At 44.2% G+C, this 18,566-nt stretch overlaps 1 protein-coding gene across 1 annotated transcript in view; it reads right to left on the minus strand.

The window, feature by feature from the left end:
- Nucleotides 1–18,566, minus strand: part of Pacs1 (phosphofurin acidic cluster sorting protein 1) — a 111,638-nt gene that overhangs the window by 15,224 nt on the left and 77,848 nt on the right. Inside the window, exons 3-11 of the mRNA XM_090347317.1 lie at nucleotides 15,590–15,679; nucleotides 14,884–15,009; nucleotides 10,831–10,975; nucleotides 10,489–10,580; nucleotides 10,326–10,406; nucleotides 6,761–6,820; nucleotides 5,751–5,911; nucleotides 4,995–5,088; nucleotides 394–474 (exon numbers count right to left, since the gene is read on the minus strand). Of these exons, the coding sequence (XP_090203443.1) occupies nucleotides 394–474; nucleotides 4,995–5,088; nucleotides 5,751–5,911; nucleotides 6,761–6,820; nucleotides 10,326–10,406; nucleotides 10,489–10,580; nucleotides 10,831–10,975; nucleotides 14,884–15,009; nucleotides 15,590–15,679 (930 nt within the window). The remainder of the gene's footprint in view (nucleotides 1–393; nucleotides 475–4,994; nucleotides 5,089–5,750; nucleotides 5,912–6,760; nucleotides 6,821–10,325; nucleotides 10,407–10,488; nucleotides 10,581–10,830; nucleotides 10,976–14,883; nucleotides 15,010–15,589; nucleotides 15,680–18,566) is intronic.

The following is an 18,566-nucleotide window of genomic DNA, read 5'->3' on the forward strand; positions in this document are numbered from 1 at the left end:
GTGGTTAACTGGGGATAGGAATCTCACAGATTTTCCTGTGTGGGTTGGCCCATGATCCTCAGATGTCAGCCTCCTGAGTAGCAAAGATTATAGGCATGAGCTACCATGCACAGTGATTTCTGCTTTTTCTATGTATGTGGTACCGAGGAATTGAACCTGGGTCTTCGTTCACGCTAGGCAAGCATTCTACCACTAGGTTAAACTCCCAGCCCCAATTGCAACACCACTTCCAGCTTTTTCTATGTATGTGGTAAGAAGGAATCAAATCTGAGTCTTTGTGCATGCAAAGCAAGCACTCTACCACTAGGCCAAACTCCCAGTTCCCCTGCATATATTTTTTAAAAGTACAAAGACTAGTTGAGTAGCTAAGATAGGAAACTGAACCATACATACCAGAGTGTCTGTTTCGGTCAAGCTGTCGTCTTGGTTTTTAGTCCAAGTAGATTTGACCTTTTCTAGTGCAGCCAATTCCATCTATAAAAATTACAATAATTTCTATCACTAATAAAAAAACCCAAACTATCACTCTAACTTGTTTTTTTTTAATGGTATTGAAAAGCTTAAAACATTTTCACTTAATTCTTCAACCTTTAGGGCTTTCTTTCATCTTCTAAGAGGAGATATTTTATGAAAACTAAGCTTCAAAATGATCAATTTTTAAAAAATCATTATGTCAATGACAACCCAGAAATTATGACTCAGATGTCACTAGGGAAGAGGGGCTCAAAGTTAGAAGAGTTGCTAGTAGTCTTTGTTCTTGATTCAGTGAACACTCTTGCTCTAAAAGACATAGGAGGTCACCCTGGCTTGTCAGACAAGGGAGAATCTCAGAATTCAGGTCTTTCATTCTGAGATTAAAAGATCCATATAGGGGCCGGGAGTTTGGCCTAGTGGTAGAGTGCTTGCCTAGCATGCACTCGGTACCACATGCATAGAAAAAAGCCAGAAATGGTGCAGAGGCTCAAGTGGTAGAGTTCTAATCTTGAGAAAGTCCAAGGACAGTGCTCAGGCCCTGAGCTTAAGCCCACGACTGGCAAAAAAAAAAAAAAAAAGATCCATATAACCACATGTTTTTTGCTTGGTAGAAATATGCAGAAAGTTCTCTAGTAGAACATATAAGCAAAAAGATAACTAGTATAAAGCCATGTAGGTATAAATTCTCCATTTGTTTCAAATATCATTGGCATTTCTCATTAACAGTAAGTTTATTTTGTAGGCATAGGTACTTAATCAGATAACCCAATGTGCTAACATGGCTTCTGTCTGAGTAGATATCAAAGTCAGTCATGAGTAGCTTGGGTTGTGGGCTGGGGATGTTGGTAAGGCACTGGCCTCAATGAATCTCTTTCTCCTAAGGAACCAAAGGAGGCAGAAAATATGCAGGATATCCTATTTTCTGTCAATCATGCAGTCACTGAATAAATATATTAGCTGCCAGTAGAAGCCTTCTTTATTGGTTATAACCAAAAATACCTCCCTTCATTGACAAGTACGCCCTAGGAAGAAGTCATCTCCAGTGGAGAACTCCTATCCAAAGCAATCTTCAAGATAAATCTAACACAGCTTAGTCAGACCCTGTAACCTCAGGGCTTAAGATATCTTGGCTTGTGTCTAACTAGGCAGATCAGGCAGCCTCCAGGCTTCCAAGGGGCTTTATTTTTAATCTAGACCTACAGTCATCCTCACAGCATTCCAGCTGTCTAAATGTTTAGCACTAGCAGTGTCTCCCAACGCCCCAACAGTTATAGCACAGGCATTGGTAGGCTAAGGAAGGTATGTGTGATGAAGTACACTCTCTAACACTAATGCTGAGAGTGCTTTGTCAACCGTGCAATAGACAGTCTAGACTCTAGGCGGCCTCCTGAAAACCCAACCATAAAAGGAGAGGAAAGGAAGGGGATGGCTCTGTAGTTTAAGAGTAGAGCATTTACTTAATCAGCACAAGAAAATATTTTTAAAAAATGCAAGCAAAGGGGCTGGGAGTAGCCTACTGGCAGGGTGCTTGCCTAGCATACATGAAGCTCTGGGTTAGATTTCTCAGTACCATATAACACAGAAAAAGCCAGAGTGGTGCCGTGGCTCTGGTGGCAGAATGCTAGCCTTGAGCAAAAAGTGTCCAAGGATAGTGCCCAGGCCTTGAGTTCAAGCCCCAGGACTGGCAAAAAAAAAAGAAAGAAAGTTAATTAGCAACAATGATCAGCGATGGGACGAGAGGCTGAGAGGCTACCTAGGCAATGCTAGGCAAGGCTAGGCAAGGTAGGAAGTACAGAGCCTTTCACATGTATTATTGAATGCTTCTCCCAATCCTCCTGGAAGTTCTCCATCTAAAAGCACAGTATTGTTCTTCTGGTCTCAAAGCATCTTCAGACCAAAAAGATTCCATAGTTCCACACCCACATTAAGACATATGGAGCTTTTCAAAATAGAAATCTCAGAAGGGGAATAACAGAATCTACAGTCTGGCCAAGGGAATCAGAACTTGAAGCACTCACATAAAAGGCATCCAGATTTTGTCAATTTTAGGAGTCAAAAACTGAAACTCCTCCAAAATAAAAAAGTAAAAGCAACAGCAGTGTACACATACTATAGGTTTCCAAGCAGTAAAGCAATCAACTGGCATGTATCTAGAGGTCTGACTAACAAGATCTCACTGCATCCACACAGTCCTGGGCTTTTTACACTTACTTTGCATATGAAGAACTAGAGGAAGAATTTGTCCACTGTCACCAGTGGAATGATGGTGTTAAGATTCAAACTCAGGCTGGCGTGGTGATTCATGCCTGTAATCCTAGCTACTGAGATCTGAGGATCACAGTTCAGAGCCAGCCCAGGCATTAAAGAATGTGAGACTCTTATCTCCAATTAATCACTAGAAAATGGGAAGTTGGGCTGTGGCTCAAGGGTAGGGTAGTAGCCTTGAGCTGAAGAGCTCAGGGACAGCGCCCAGGCCCAGAGGTCAAGCCCCATGACCCACAAAAAAAAAAAAAAGGGCCGGGAGTTTGGCCTAGTGGTAGAGTGCTTGCCTAGCATGCACGAGGACCCGGGTTCGATTCCTCGGTACCCCACATACATAGCAAAAGGCTGGAAGTGGTGCTGAGGCTCAAGTGGTAGAGTGCTAGCCTTGAGAAACTCCAAGGACAGTGCTCAAGCCCTGAGCCCAAGCCCAGGACTGGCAAAAAAAAAAAAAAAAAAGATTCAAACTCAGGGCCAGAAGTAATGGGACAGGTCTATAATCCCAGCACTTAGAAGACTGAGTTTGAGGCCAGCTTGGGCTATAATGGCAAGGCCTTGTCTCACAAAACAAAACAATTCAAATTTGGACATTTCACCTTGCATAAATACATTTTTTTTTTCAAATAAGGAGCTCTTAAAGGTCATTACACTGTGGAGACTAATATCCATTGAGCTAACTGGCCTCTTAGGCTGACACCTTTACTTAATGAGGCTCTAGGAATCAGGTGGTCCCCCTCCCAATGTTGTAAATCTATATCCCAATTCTGTTATTGTAGAACTTATAGCCTACTTCTGTCATGGCAGAAACATTTGGTTATGAAATAGTTTCCCCTGCCGACTTAAAAACAACACTTAACTAACATTTATCAGGTATTCATAATATAGTAGTTGCTATGCTTAATGCTTCTTGGGCATTGGGCTCATCTAACTAACATCTTATTTGTTTGGCATCCCCTGAACACTGTATGCAATAGTCCTCCCTCAGCCACACCCTGGGCTTCTTCCTTGAAGAAGCCTCTTACATTGAAGATTATTCTGGCTCTAGTAGCTAAGTCTGTCCATGGGACAGTTACATTTGACAGGATCATTCCATTCTGAAGTCCCCTGTAAGGAAAAGCATCTGGGCCCTCATGCTAACATAACACTAATAGTACATCAACTGTGGCCTGGGTTCCCACAGATCACTATGAAGCAGGGCTGGGGAGGTGCTGTCAGTACTGATCTGAAATGGCAGGACTCAAGCTTTTCCTTAAGGGAATTCTGGGTAGAAGTTGCGGCTTTCCCTCCTGCATGTCCTCATTAACAACCCCTGATACAATTCTTGGTGTGCTTTAACCAGGGAAGAAGGAAAAACTATGGAACAGCATCACCTAGTGGCAGCAAGAAAAAAGGCAACTGTCAGATATGTCTGTGGGGTGGTGATTTGCACACTCACCACTACAGCCAGCCCAGTTCTTCAGCAGATGGGGTGCCTTACACCTTCTGACCATCTCCTTACAGTTAATACCTATTTTTGGGTTGCATTGTGTATCCCCTGGGGTGAATAAATGACCATATGCCTCATCTGTCACCAAAACAGCAACTGGAAGCTTAAAGTGTTCGGTTTCTCTTAACAGAAAAAAAAAAAAAAACAAATCTTTCAACAGCAAACCACAGCTCTTGCTCTCTAAGGCAATGTCTACTTGTATTTGGTTGTGACCAAAAAGAAGAACAGCCTCTCCAGCCTGAGATGGGCTTTGCATCACCAGGGCTCCCGCCTGTGCCTAGCTACTGGGGGCTGGGAGCCACAGTAGACAGCTCTTCCCTTCTGCATAGCAGGCAAATGGAAAGATGGCCACTAAATTCTATATTCTTACAGGATACTGTATCTCTGACATTTCTACTCAGTAAACCTATTTATGATGTCCTTGTGCCCCCCATTCCCCCTTTTTTTTTTGCCCCTCTGTTTGTTTCCCAGCACAGAAGGTAGAATTGTTTTTCCTTAAATGAGTGCCCTCCCCAGGGTCATACACTCTCAGCCACTATGGAATGGACAGGGGAAAGAAGGAAGGTTCTGAGGTGGGAGGGAAGTAATGCCTGACTAGACATAGCAGTGTCCTCTGAGCACTAAATTTTCAGCCCAGGACGGAAAGGAGTAAAACTGAGGCTACTTCTTGGAGTTTCAGAAGGAGCCCTGCTCAGGTAGGTAAGCAGGGTCCTTGAGAGTAAAGCCAACAGGCCAGGTCCCTCACCCCACCCCTCATTGCCACCGGTCTGCTCACAGGGCTGGTGGTGTCTTTTCCGAGGCTGCCCTTGCTGTTGAGGCTGCCAATCTCCGTCTGTGAGCTGGACTGCGACATCCCCTCAAAGAAGGGCCTACGGCGAAGAAGCACAGCCAGGGTGAGTGGCAACCATGGCTCAGCACAGCAGCTTTCAAGAGCCTAGTGGAGCTTGTGCTCAAGGCAGATCCACAGCCTGGGCTGGTAAGGAAGGGTGCTGTGGGGGTGGGGAAAAGGGCCTGGGGGCAGGGACACGGAAGAGTCCTATCAGGACGTATGTCATAGACAAAAACTAATCTCTTCCCAGGTTGCTATAGACTCAGCACAGGACAAGCCATCACATCTATAATACTAGCTACTGAGAGTTAAGAGATCTAGCGGACTTAGGTTTGAGGCCATCCCAGGGAAAAAGTTAGCAAGACCCCTTTTCTCAACAAACCAGGTATGGTTTAGCCTCTAAACTATGTATTAAGCATAGGTAGGGGGATCACAGCCTGAGGTCAGACCTGGGCAAAAACATGAGATCCTCTGTGAAAAATAAAGAAAGCAAAAAGGGCCTGGAGGCGAGGCTCAGGTGGCAAGAGTACCTCCTAGCAAGTGTGAGGGTGTGAGGACCTGAGTCCAATCTCCAGTTAATATCCTTAGTCCTCCCCCGAAAGAACGATTTCCTGAAAAGGGCAATGAGGAAGGGTGTGGGGAACACTAGGCCCGGGGAGGAGAGACGCTGGAAGGAAGCCTATGGAGAGCTCTGGGCCTCACTTGAGCTTAGGCTTTGGGGTGCTGAGAATGCTCTCTGTCTCCTCCATTTCAGGGCCGCTGTCACTGGGATTGTACATTTCTAGACTGTCGTACAGTTCATCCAAGTCCTCTTCTACTTCCCGAATCTGCTCCCGGGATACATGTTCCAATCCAAAGCCCACCTGTGGGAAGAGAAAGGACTTTTGACTCCCAATTAACAATTAAGATGAGAAATTTCTTTCCCCATAGCTAGATGTCAATTAGCTTCCCCAGTACTCTCTTGCAAAGAAAAAAAAAAACATGTCACATTCACTGGAGTGGCTGTCACATCCTTTCTGTGGTCTGACCCTGACAGCAAGTGACCCTCTTGTACCCTCCTGACATCCATACCAGGAGGGGCCTTCACCAGGAGAAAGCTCTGGCATGACCTTTTCTACGGAGTAGACATAAAAAAAAATCTAGGAGGTGAGTCTGGTAGTCGGCTTTTCTCTGAAGGCCACTAAGGGACAATAACCCTCTCTACTGGCAATTTTCATCTTCAATTCTTTTTTAGTCTATTGAGGAATCTGTGAAGACTGGCACCAGGACCAGAGGAGCCAAGGAAGCATGCTTTCCTATCAATGGCCAGTTCCAGTGACTTGACAGATGGCCACTAAGGACACACCCACCTTTTGGGCTACTGCTATTGCTCTCTGTGGCTCCTCTTGGGACATGAGAGGAGATTAAACAATGATGGGTGTATTTGTCATTGTCATCTCATGCCAGAGGTTTAGCAGCTTAACCAACAGTTAAGGTTCACTGTGCTGTCCTGTTCTGAATGCCATGGAACTATACACTATCCTTGAAGCTCTTATTATTTATTTATTTTTACAAGCAGCACAGAGTTCTTCTCCATCCACCTCCTTCCTTGGAGCTCTACTAGATGTGAAGAGATTACTACAGAAATGTGACATCAAATGGCTACCCAGGAAGAAGGCATGAAGCTGTGGGAGTTCTACTCACCATTAACCTCGGAAGTAAGGGAGTCATACCTCATCAGAAACTTTGAAACGCTTCAGGAGGGCCACAAACTTTTGTTTGATGTTAGGTTGCTGTGGAGATAGTGTTGAACAGTTCTCAGACATCTACTCATGGTTATCAAGTCAACAAGAGTGCATGAGCAATGAAAGGACAAGAGAGAAGGGAAGCATAGTTCCTGCTCCCACACCAAAAACCTCTGGAAAGACAAGCCAGAGCCAGTGCAGCTCTCAAAGCTCCAGGAATAACTACAAGAGATCTCTTCTGTCCCCAGGACCTCTGCCTGCAGATAACTTCTAGGTTACACCTACAGCCCCTCGCCTGCTTGTCCTTCAATCTAGCCCTATACATATACACTTAACATCTCAGAGTGAACATCTCAGAGTGGCCATCTTCCTCTTCTCCTCCACTGTCATCCCAGCCAATCACTAAGCTGTACCTGGAGTCTCCCACTAACACCCTCTCAGCCTGTTATGGTTAACTCTTCCCTCTTTCCTGTAACATCGCTGCTTTCAGGAAAGTTCTTCCCTGCATATCTCTCTGGGTTACTGAAATTGCCCTCTCCTACCTGGCCAGTGTCTAGTTACTTCCCCTTGGGTTCCTTGTGGTCTTTCCAGAGGCAAATGTAATCAGATTGTCCCACTTTAGTACTCTTGGCTGGCCCTTCTTCTAGAGAATGAAGCTTAGGAGACAGATTTCTAAGAGTCTGAGGGCCAGTCTGGCTTTTTTTTTTTTTGGAGGGGGAGGGTCATGGGGCTTGAACTCAGTCTGGGCGCTATTCCTGAGCTCTTCAGCTCAAGGCTACCACCTTACCCTTGAGCCAAACCCCATTTTCCATTTTCTAGAGGTTAATTGGAGATGAGAGTCTCAGGTCTTTTTGTGCCCAGGCTGGCTTTGAGCCTTGATCCTCAGATCTCAGCCTCCTGAGTAGCTAGGATTTCAGGTGTGAGCCACAGCGTTGCCCAGTCTTGTCTTTAACCTTATCATATCCATTCAACCCCTAATCCTCAACTGAGAAACCCATTTTTGTTAAAACAAAAAACAAAACCAAAAAACAGCTGGCTCCTGGTAGCTCTTGCCTGTGATCCTAGCTACTCAAGTGGCTGAGACCTCAGAATCATGGTTCAAAGTCAGCACCAGGGCAGGAAAGTACCCCAAGAGACTCTTATCTCAAATTAACCACTCAAATACTGAAAGTGTTGCTGTGACACCAGTGGTAGAGTGCTTGCCTTGAGCACAAAGAGGTTCAGGGACAGCACCCAGGTTCTGAGTTCAAGCCTCAGGTCTGACCATACACACCCAACCACACACACACACACACACACACACACACGGCCTTAAACAACTACTTTCAGACATACATCTCCCTAAATCCACCTGATGAAGTTTGTCTTCAAAACCTGTTGCCTCAGGGCCGGGAGTTTGGCCTAGTGGTAGAGTGCTTGCTTAGCATGCACAAAGACCTAGGTTTGATTCCTCAGTACCACATACATAGAAAAAAGCCAGAAGTGGTGCTGAGGCTCAAGTGGTAGAGCTCTAGCCTTGAGAAAGCCCAAGGACAGTGCTCAAGCCCTGAGCCCAAGCCCAGGACTGGCAAAACAACAACAAAAACCTGTTGCTTGGCATTTTGTCTGATCCTACAGTGTCACAGTTATCTGCTGAATCTGAGTCCCTAGACATTAAACTCTCCAGTGGAGTGGTCCAGTCTTTCTGTCCTTTCTCTGTGCTGAGCCCTCTAACTTACCTTATGGCCATATGTCTTCCTTCTCTTTTCTTTCTCTTCCCTCTCTCTCCCATCTCCTCTGCTCCTTTCTTCCTTCCTCCTTCCTGTCCCTTTGGCCCCCCTTATCTCTCTTGTGTTGGTTCTGGTTGAGCCCAGGACCTTGGTGCTATCTTTGAGCTTTTTTTAGTCAAGGCTAGTGATCTATCATTAGAGCCACAGCTCCACCTCTGGCTTGGGTGGTTAATTGGATATAAGAGTCTCATGGACATAAGAAAGGGTATCAATGTTTGTGAAGTAATGCACCTTCTATGTGGCGAATATATGAAAAAAAAAAAAGAGTCTCATGGATTCAAAGTCCAGGCTGGGTTTAAACAGTGATCCTCAGAACTTAGCTTCCTAAGGGGCCAGGAGTTTGACTTAGTAGTAGAGTGCTTGTTTAGCATGCATGAAGATCCGGGTTTGATTCCCAGGTACCACATACACTAAAAAGCCAGAAGTGGTGCTGTGGCTCAAGTGGTAGAACAGTAGCCTTGAGGAAAGCCCAAGGACAATGCTCAGACCCTGAGTTCAGTCCCCAGGACTGGCAAGAAAAACAAAAACAAAACAAAAAACAGAACTTAGCTTACTGAGTGGCTAGGATTATAAGCTACTGGTGCTTGGCTCAATTCCTTCCCAGCCTCCTACCCTTTTCTATCTCTTTCTCTCTTTGGGTGCCTGAATAGCTAGGATTATATATGTGAACTCCTGGTGCCTGATTTAATTCTTTTTTTTTTTTACTCCCTCCATCCCTTCTTTTCTTGAACTCAGGGCCTCTTGTTCTTAGCAATTTTGCTTGTGGTTTTTGCTCTACCATTTAAGCCATACATATGGTTTTGGCTTTTTTAATGCATAATTGGAGGAAAGAGTATCAGATCAGTGATCTAGGCTGGCCTTGAACCTAGATCCTACGATCTCATCTCAGCCTTTTTTTTTTGGGGGGGGGGGAGTCATGGGACTTGAACTCTGGGTCTGGGTGCTACCCCTGAGCTAGCTCTTCAGCTCAAGGCTAGTGCTCTACCATTTGAGCCATAGCACCACTTCTGGATTTCTGGTGATTAATTGGAGATATGTCTCATAGACTTTTGTGACCAGGCTGGCTTTGAACTGTGATCCTCAAATCTGAGTCTCTGAGAAGCTAAGATTCTAGGTGTGAGCCACTGGTGCCTGGCTTAGGCCTTTTTTTTTTTTTTTTTGTGGGTCATGGGGCTTCAACTTAGCCTGGGGGCTGTCCCTGAGCTCTTCAGCACAAGGCTACCTCCCTACCCTTGAGCCAAGCCCCACTTCCCATTTCCTAGAGGTTAATTGGCGATAAGAATCTCTGGTCCTTTTGTGCCCAGGTTGGCTTTGAACCTTGATCCTCAGATCTTAGCCTGCTGAGTAGCTAGGATTACAGGTGTGAGCCACCATGCCTGGCTTTAGCCGTTTTTTGTTGTGTGTGTGTGTTTTTTTTTTAATTATTTATGTGTTACTGAAGAACTGAGCCTAGAGCCTTCATGTATACTAGGTAAGCACTCTACCACTAAACCATATTCCCAGCCCAGATCTTGAATGGTTAGAACTACAGACATGAATCATTAGCACCTGGCTCACACCAATTCTTTTTTTTTTGTCAGCCGTGGGGCTTGAACTCTGGGCTGGGGCGTCGTCCTTGAGCTCCTCAGCTCAAGGCTAGTGCTTTTACTCCTTGAGCCACAGGACCACTTCCTACACCTCACAGTGCAGGTTGTGTCAACTCCCTGAGGTCTGAATGTATCATACCCTTTCCATCCCAGATTGAAAATCCCAGCTGTGTCAGGTCTAGGACCTGGGCAGCTCACCCTTGTGATAGCTGAAGTTGAGGTCAATTTCCGCCGTGTCTTCTTTACTTTCCGCAGATCCTCATCTTCATAGAATAGGTCCTGAATGGGCAGCGGACAGAATTAGGCTGGAAAACCCTAGAAGATTTTCAGACACTTTAAGGGAGGGGCTATGGGAGGTTACCTGCCCATGTAATGGATCATCGCTGCCTTCCTGCTCTGATGAGAAACTTTCCTCCTCTTCCTCAGAGTAATTGTCAATATCAGGAGAACGATCTGGAAGAGAAACCTTAGTAACAGAGCCTTATCCTAAGGAAGATCTAGACTATGAGTCTTGAAAGGACAGCAATTAGTCCAACTGGGCTGGAGAGAAAGGCTTCTTGCCATATCCATGACCATGGTTTATTTTCAGGAATTCCAAGGTTTTCTTGCTTGGGAACATTTCAGACTTGCCTTGCTCAGATGAAGATCAGGACATGGACTACCTTATTTTTCATGGGATCTGCAGATGCTGCATAAATCTTACCAGACAGCTTGGACTTGATTCCTTCATGGTCAATAGGCTGGCTGGACAGGGAGTAGATCTTTATCTCTGCCACAGGCACAGAGACATCCTTCACATTGCTGTGCAGGCCAAGCACCAGAGCACCTTCACTGGGATGTTGCATAACCTATGAACAAAAAGTACAGTGGAAACGCCTTACTAGACAGATCACAGGATCACCATTTTCATCAACCCTAGTGAATATGAAAACCAAGGGCAAGCTGGGCACGGTGGCTCATGGCTGTAATCCTAGCTACACAATAGGCTGAGATCTGAAGATCGAGGTTCAAAGCCAGCCAGGGCACTAAAGTCCGTGAGACTCACCTCCAATTAACCACTAGAAAACCGGAAGTGGTGCTGTGGCTCCAGGAGTAGGGCGGTAACCTTGACGGGGACACTGCCCAGGCCAAGTTCAAGCCCTACGACCAGCCAAAAAAAAGAAAGAAAGAAAACCAAGGGCAATGCTACTAACACCGCTCACTTTTGAATCCATACTACTACATTACTGTCTTTCAAGTCTTGTATGTGTGTGTTTGTGTGTGTGTGTGTGTGCACGTGTGCACTCGAGCTCACGCTGGTACTAGGGCTTAAACTCAGGGTCTCACAGTTGGCTTTTTTGCTCACAGCTGGCACTCTTTCTGGTTAATGGGAGATGGGATTATCACAGAATTTCTTAGATTACAGGTAGGGTTAGCTTCAAGTTTTACTTAAAAACAACAACAACAACCAACTCCAAGCCAGGCACAGGAGCACAGGAGCAGGCCTTGAGCAGGAAACTGACTTTGAAGTTAGCCTGGGCAACATAGGGAGACTTCATCTCAATATCAACTAACGAGGAAAAGTATCTCTGATCTGTCAGATTGCTGGTCTGGAGCTTATACTTCACGATAATAACTGAAGGTTGAGATTGAAAGTGATTACTAATCTCTTGATCTCTGGGAGTCCATGTTAGCTTACACTCATCACAGAGGAATCAGGATTTTTTTTCGTGTGTGTGTGTGTACACCCCAGTATTGGCCTTAAACTTTTGGCCTGGAGCTCTTGATTATTTGTTTGTGAGATCCCCCACTGCCTGGCTCTCTACACTTGCGTCATACCCCCAGGTCCTGAGTGGTAAGCCATCCTAGTGATGAGGGGAAATAGTGGGTTTGACATATTCATGACAACCAGTGTGGACACCAATTCATTTATCCTGGAACACAGCCTGACAAGGATGTAAAGAAAGGTGGAGCCTATCTCACATATTCTATTAGGACCATATTTTTTTTCTATTTATCTATTTTTATTTTTGTTGGTTGTGGGCCTTGAACTCAGGGCCTGGGCACTATCCCTCAGCATTTTTGGCTCAAGGCTAGCATTCTACCACTTTGAGCCATAGCATCACTTCCATTTTTCTGGTGATTAATGAATGTCTCACAGATTTTCCTGCTTGGCCTGGTTTTGAACCACAATCCTCAGATCTCAGCCTTCTCAGTAGGAAGGATGACAGATGTAGTCCATCAGTATCCATCCCCAAGTAGGAGACTCTTGTCACCAACTGACCATCAAAAGCTAGAAGTGTATGGGGCCAGGAGTCTGGCCTAGTGGTAGAGTGCTTGCCTAGCATGCACAAAGACCCAGGTTCGATTCCTTGGTACTACATACATAGAAAAAAGCTGGAAGTGGTGCTGAGGCTCAACTGGTAGAGCTCTAGCCTAGAGAAAAGTCCAAGGACAGTGCTCAGGCTCTGAGTTCAAGCTCCATGACTAGCAAAAAAAAAAAAGCCATAAGTGGAACTGTGGCTCAAATGATAGAGCATTATCATCAAACACAAAAGTTCAAGGATAGCGACAGGCCCTGAGTTCAAGCCCCAGCCAGGTCCAGTACAAAAGGCAATAGCAGCTAGTAGCAGATTAGACCCCATCAAAGAAGAGAGGAACCCTCAAATCTATAGCTGATATAAATAAATAAGTGAATCAATGGATAAATGGAGGAATGAATGCTTTGATTTACCACAGAAAGCCAAGTGGCAATATAGGAGGAATGGTGGGATTAGAAATTCAGCCTGGCCAAGTATCAAAGCAATAAATCAAGTAAAACTCAGTAACTGATGCTAAAACTAATTGGTGAAAAAGGTAGTTACATTGTCTCAAAATACAATCAGATCCTTTCCTTCCTGTTTCCATTTCCTGGAGTTCATTTCAATAAACATTACTTTATATGACTAGAAGCATATAAGCATTATTTCTTTGTGTTCCTCCCCTTTGGTGTCACGGTGTGTAAATGCCCTGAGTCCTGTATGGGTATATTTTAGATCTAGCTTCCACATATGACAGAAAACATGCAGTGGGAACTGGTGGCTCACTCCTGTAGTCCTAACTATTCAGGAGATGTGAGGATCACTATTCAAAGTCAGTCTGAGCAGGAAAGTCTGTAAGATTATTTTTTCTTTTTTTCTTTTTGCCAGTCCTGGGCGTGGGCTCAGGGCCTACCACTGCTCTTGGGTTTTCTCAAGGCTAGAGGCAAATAATACCCATAATAAACACAGACAATAATAAGGCAGCTATTATAACATGGTAACACATAAAGAAATGGAGTGAATCTAGCACAAGAATATTTTTGTGTGTGTGTCTATTACTAGGGCTTGAACTCAAGAGCTTTACTCCTCAAGGCTAGAGCTCTACCACGTGAGCCTCAGCACCACTCCTGGCTTTTTGTATGTATGTGGTACTGAGGAATGAAACCCAGGTCTTCGTGCATGCTAGGCAAGCACTCTACTGCTAGGCTAAATTCCCAGCCCCCCGCACCCCCTCCCCCGCTTTTGTGGGTGGTGGGGCTTGAACTCTGGGCTTAGGCACTGTCCCTGAGCTCTTCATCTCAAGACTACTGCCCTATCCCTTGAGCCATAGTGCCATTTCTGGTTTTTTAGTGGTTAATTGGAGATAAAGAATCTCACAGACTTTAGTGCCTGGGCTGGCTTTAAACTTCCATCCTTAGGATCTCAGCCTCCTGAATAGCTAGGATTACAGGCATGAGTCAATGTGCCTGGCTTTTCCTCTCATGTTTTTCCTTACTTATGGCTGGAGTTGTACCACTTGAGCTATGTCAGTTCCAGACTTGTGATGGTTAACTGAAGATCTGTCTGCCCTGGCTGACTTCAATTGAGATCCTGGGAACTCAGCCTTCTGAGTAGCTAGGATGCAGGTATGAACTACTTACCAGTGCCTGGCACACATAAGATTTTTTGGTCCGTCATGGGGCTTGAACTCTGGGATAAGCGCTGTCCCTGAGCTCTTCAGCTCAAGGCTACCACTCTACCACTTGAGCCACCACGCCACTTTTGTTTTTCTAGTGGTTAATTGGAGACGAGTCTCTCAGACTTAGTGCCTCAGATCTCAGTCTCCTGAATAGCTAGGATTACAGGCATCAGCCTCCACCCCTAGTTCAAGAATCTGTTGTTTAAAAAAAATTTTTTGTCTTCACCAGTACTCAGGGCCTGAGTACTGTTCTTGGGCTTTTTCCTTGAGGCTAGTGCTCTGCTACTTAAGCCACAGCACCACTTCTGGCTTTCCTTTTTTTTTTTTTTTTGGCCAGTTCTGGGGTTTGAACTTAGAACCTGAACACTGTCCTTGGGCTTTGACAAGGCTAGAGCTCTACCATTTGAGCTACAGGCACCACTTCTATGTACGTGGTACCAAGGAATTGAATCAGGGTCTTCATGCATGGCAGGCAAGCACTCTACTACTAGGCCAAACACCTGGCTATGATACTCTTATTTTTAATTAATCACAAAAAAGCTGGAAGTGGAGCTGTAGCTCAAATGGTTGAGTACTTGAGCAAAAAACTCAGAGATAGTGCCCAGGCCTTAAGTTCAACTCCAGATTGGTACAAAAAAGAGAGAAAGTATATCTTGAACTCCCAACCAAATGATGAACCTACAAGGGAAAATTAAGCAAATGCCAACAGGCTGGGGAAGACATTTGTTGGGAATGAGTGAATGGCTGAGTCTAGTGCCTCTTGCCTTCTGACTTACAGCAGTTTCACTGTTCCACTCACCTCTGCCATGTTGATGAGACCCACAGCCAAGGTCTTGTAGCCCAAGATAGTTCTGTTCTTGTATCGCTTCCTCCTTTGCAACATGATCTGCAGTTTGTTGGCATCTCGTTTAAGGAAATGAGGGTACTAAAGACCAAAGCAGTCAGATGGTTACTAGGTAACTGAGTCTTTGGGGCTCAGATCTTTCTAAAGAACACACAACCTGTCTGTGCTTCTGTTTCTCCCATCTATAAAAAGAGAGTGCCGGGCTTTCTTTACAGTCTGGAGTTCACACAAACTCAGACAGGGACACTTTCCTTTATCATCTGGTCAGGTGTTTTCTGTGTGTATTTCAATGTGTACTACTAGGATTAAGATGAGAGACATGCTGGGAGAGGTAGGAAAGGGGAAGGAAGGAGGCACACCCTGCTGGGCTATGTGATTAGTACAACAATGATAAGGAGAGAGGGTGATAGGGCATGGTAGGTAGGTACAATATCATTTAAGGCCAGGTAAAGAAAAACCAAGTCATGGCACATATCTCAGCAGCCCATCTGGTGTCAGTGACTGCTCTGGCTCCCCAGAGTAGCCAAGAATCTCCAGGTGACTTTTGTCCTTTCCCGCTTAAGCTGAAGTCTGCTCTCTGCTGCTCTTAGAGAAAATTGTATCATGGTATGAGGACTGTTTGGCTCTAGCATCTTAGAGACCTAAGATTTAAAAGTCTCACCTGAAGGGAAAAGGTTAATTGGAGCTCTGTTTCTACTAGACCGCTAGCTGGAAGGATGATCTCATTGGAGCGAAGAATCCTTTTTGAACCCTGAATCCAAGAAAAATGTATATTAAAGCTATTTTTACAAATGCGTGCACACGTGCACACACACACACACACACACACACAAATACTATGTTTGCAAACAACTATAAAACTACAAATATTCTTACTGGTTCAAATATTTCACTGGTCTTTATTGTCTTTATTTGGGTTTTATTTGCCATGACAGGCAAGGTGTTACATCCATTACTCAGAGGGCTAATTAAGTTTTCACAGAAAAATGACTGATCACTTTGTCTTTCAGTTCTCCCAGGTTTCTGGGGAAACACTAGCAGTACTGGAACCCAGAATACATACATTTTCCATCTTGGCTTTTCTTTTTCTCCTCTTTTGGACTATTTGGTCACATGGCCTTTTGGGGAGTGGCCTGTTTACCTACTATCTCTCTCCTTTCCTTGATGCTCTTCTGTGGACAGCTGAATCAACTCACCTTTCAGGTCTCAGATTGGAGGAAAGTTTTCCTTCTTTTTTTCTTCCTTTTTTTCCCTTCCCTTCCTCTTTCTTTCTTATTGGTTGTAGGGCTTGAACTCTGGGCCTGGGCACTGTCCCTGTGCTCTTTAGCTCAAGTCTACTGCCCTACCCCTTGAGCCACAGTGCTACTTCTGGCTTTCTGGTGGATAATTGGAGATGAGAGTCTCATGGACTTTAATGCCTGGGCTAGCCTGGGCTAGCTTTGAATCCTCAGATCTCAGCCTCCTTAAAGGAAAGTTTTCTAGGAACCTTTGTTCCTGACCTAAAACTTAACACATCATGCCATCACACACCATGTACTGATCTAGTAGGATCTCTTGTTACTATAATATGTATATGAGGCTCATAAGGCTGTTGCATGATCAGTGGGTTCATTCTCTTCCAGTATTGAGGAGAACATAATACGCTTTGTTTATCTCGCCTCCTAGTGCTCTTACATCACTGGGGATAGCCTTAGGTTTTATTATTCTCTTCTACCTTCTCCTCTTCCCTTCTTTTTTTTTTTTTGGTGCCAGTCCCGGGGTGCTCAAGGCTAGCACCCTCTACCACTTTGAACCACAGCTCCACTTCGGGATTTTTTTGTGTGTGGAGATAAGAATCTTATGGACGTTCCTGCTCAGGTTGCCTTTGAACCATGATCCTTAGATCTCAGCCTCCTGAGTAACTAGGATTACAGGTGTGAACCACTGGTGCCTGACTCTCTCTTGTTCATTTTTTGTTTCACAGCTGCAATGAGGTGAGCAGGTTCCTCCTCTGTGTTCCTATCATGATACACAGTCTTGCTCACAAAAGCAACAAGACCAGCAACCACAGACTGAAACCTCTGAAATCATGAGCTAAGTAAGTCCTCCTTCTAATTTATTATATACAAATCTAATGATGAAAAGCTAACTAGCATGGGTAATAATAGTGTAATGACTGCTGGAACATTCTAATGCATTTGTGCTGCAGTGCCATGAGTTTTATCCACTGTTGCTATAGTACCTTCACTACAAATCTATGAACCTTATTTCTAACATTGCCGCTTTACTAGAATGTAAAGCTCTTTAAAGTCAGAGATTTTTGCCTGTTTTGTTCATGTTGTATCCCCTGTGCCTAGAATAATATTTGGTTATATAACAGATGCTCAGTAAATAGTTATCTGTAAATAGGTGATCAGTAAATAGGTGACTGAATACATAAATGTAGTAACATCTGTAAGTATTTTCAGTAACTTTAAAAATTCTGGATATTTAGTTTTAAGTATAATTTTTACAGGTTGTCTAACAATAAATTAGGAAATAAAAGTAATTTTTTTGGTAAAAACATTCATTTGCAGGAATGGCGAAAGCAGTAAGAACTGAAAACTATGCCATCAGTTTTTGCATAGGAAAGTAAAGTTAGCAAAGGAAATAACTGCAAACTGGAACACTGCCTGCGACCTAGAAATGGGGCAAAGGAGGGCAAAGTACTGAAAGATGCCACTTCACATCATTTCTCACATTTGTCTTTTCAACCAGTAGTGTCTGAGAGCATTTCACAGATTTGAAAGGAATTACGAACAAAAATGAAAAGGGAAACCAGGTGCCACTAGCTTTTACTTATAATCCTAGCTACTCAGGAGTCTGACATATGAGGATCATGATTTAAAGGACTTTCCAGGCAGGAAAGTTCTTGAGACCCTAATCTCCAAAGTAGTAGAGCATTAGCCTTGATTGGAAAAATGGACTGCAACATCCCCAGCTGAAAGAAAAAAAAAAAAGAAGCCCGGCACTGATGGCTCACACCAATAATCTTTAGGCTACTCAGAAGGCTGAGATCTGAATACCTTGGTTCAAAGCCAGCCTAGGCACTAAGTTCATGACACTCTTATCTCTAACCGCCAGAAAACTGGAACTAGTGCTATGGCTCAAGTGGTAGCAAGATAGATTTTGAGCTGAAGAGCACAGGGACAATGCCCAGGCCCAGAATTCAAGCCCCATGACTACCACCACCAGCCCCTACCACTACCACCACCAATAACAACAACAACAACAAAAAAAAAAAAAAAAGAAAGAAAAAAAGAAAAAGAACGAAAGAAAGAAAAAGGAATCAGAACATACGGGAATCCATAGAATTCCTCAGGTTTAAGTTTTAGGAACCATAATGTATTTATCATAGAAAGGGACTTATGGACCTCAATGTACATACTAACACAAGTGAGTGTTATAGATGTGAATTTTTTATCTTATTTATTCATTTTTGGTGTCAGTCCTGGGGTTGAACTCAGTCTAGGTGCTGTCCCTGAGCTTTTTTGCTCAAGGCTAGTGCTCTACCACTTGAGTCACAGCTCTACTTCTGGCTTTTTTTGTTGTTGTTAACTAATTAGAGAGAAGAGTCTCAAGGACTTTCCTGCTTGTGTTGGCTTTGGATAGACATCCTC

This window comes from Megascapheus bottae, chromosome 16 (genome assembly GCF_031878675.1).
Source record: "Megascapheus bottae isolate mThoBot1 chromosome 16, mThoBot2.hap1, whole genome shotgun sequence".
NCBI lineage: Eukaryota > Metazoa > Chordata > Mammalia > Rodentia > Geomyidae > Megascapheus > Megascapheus bottae.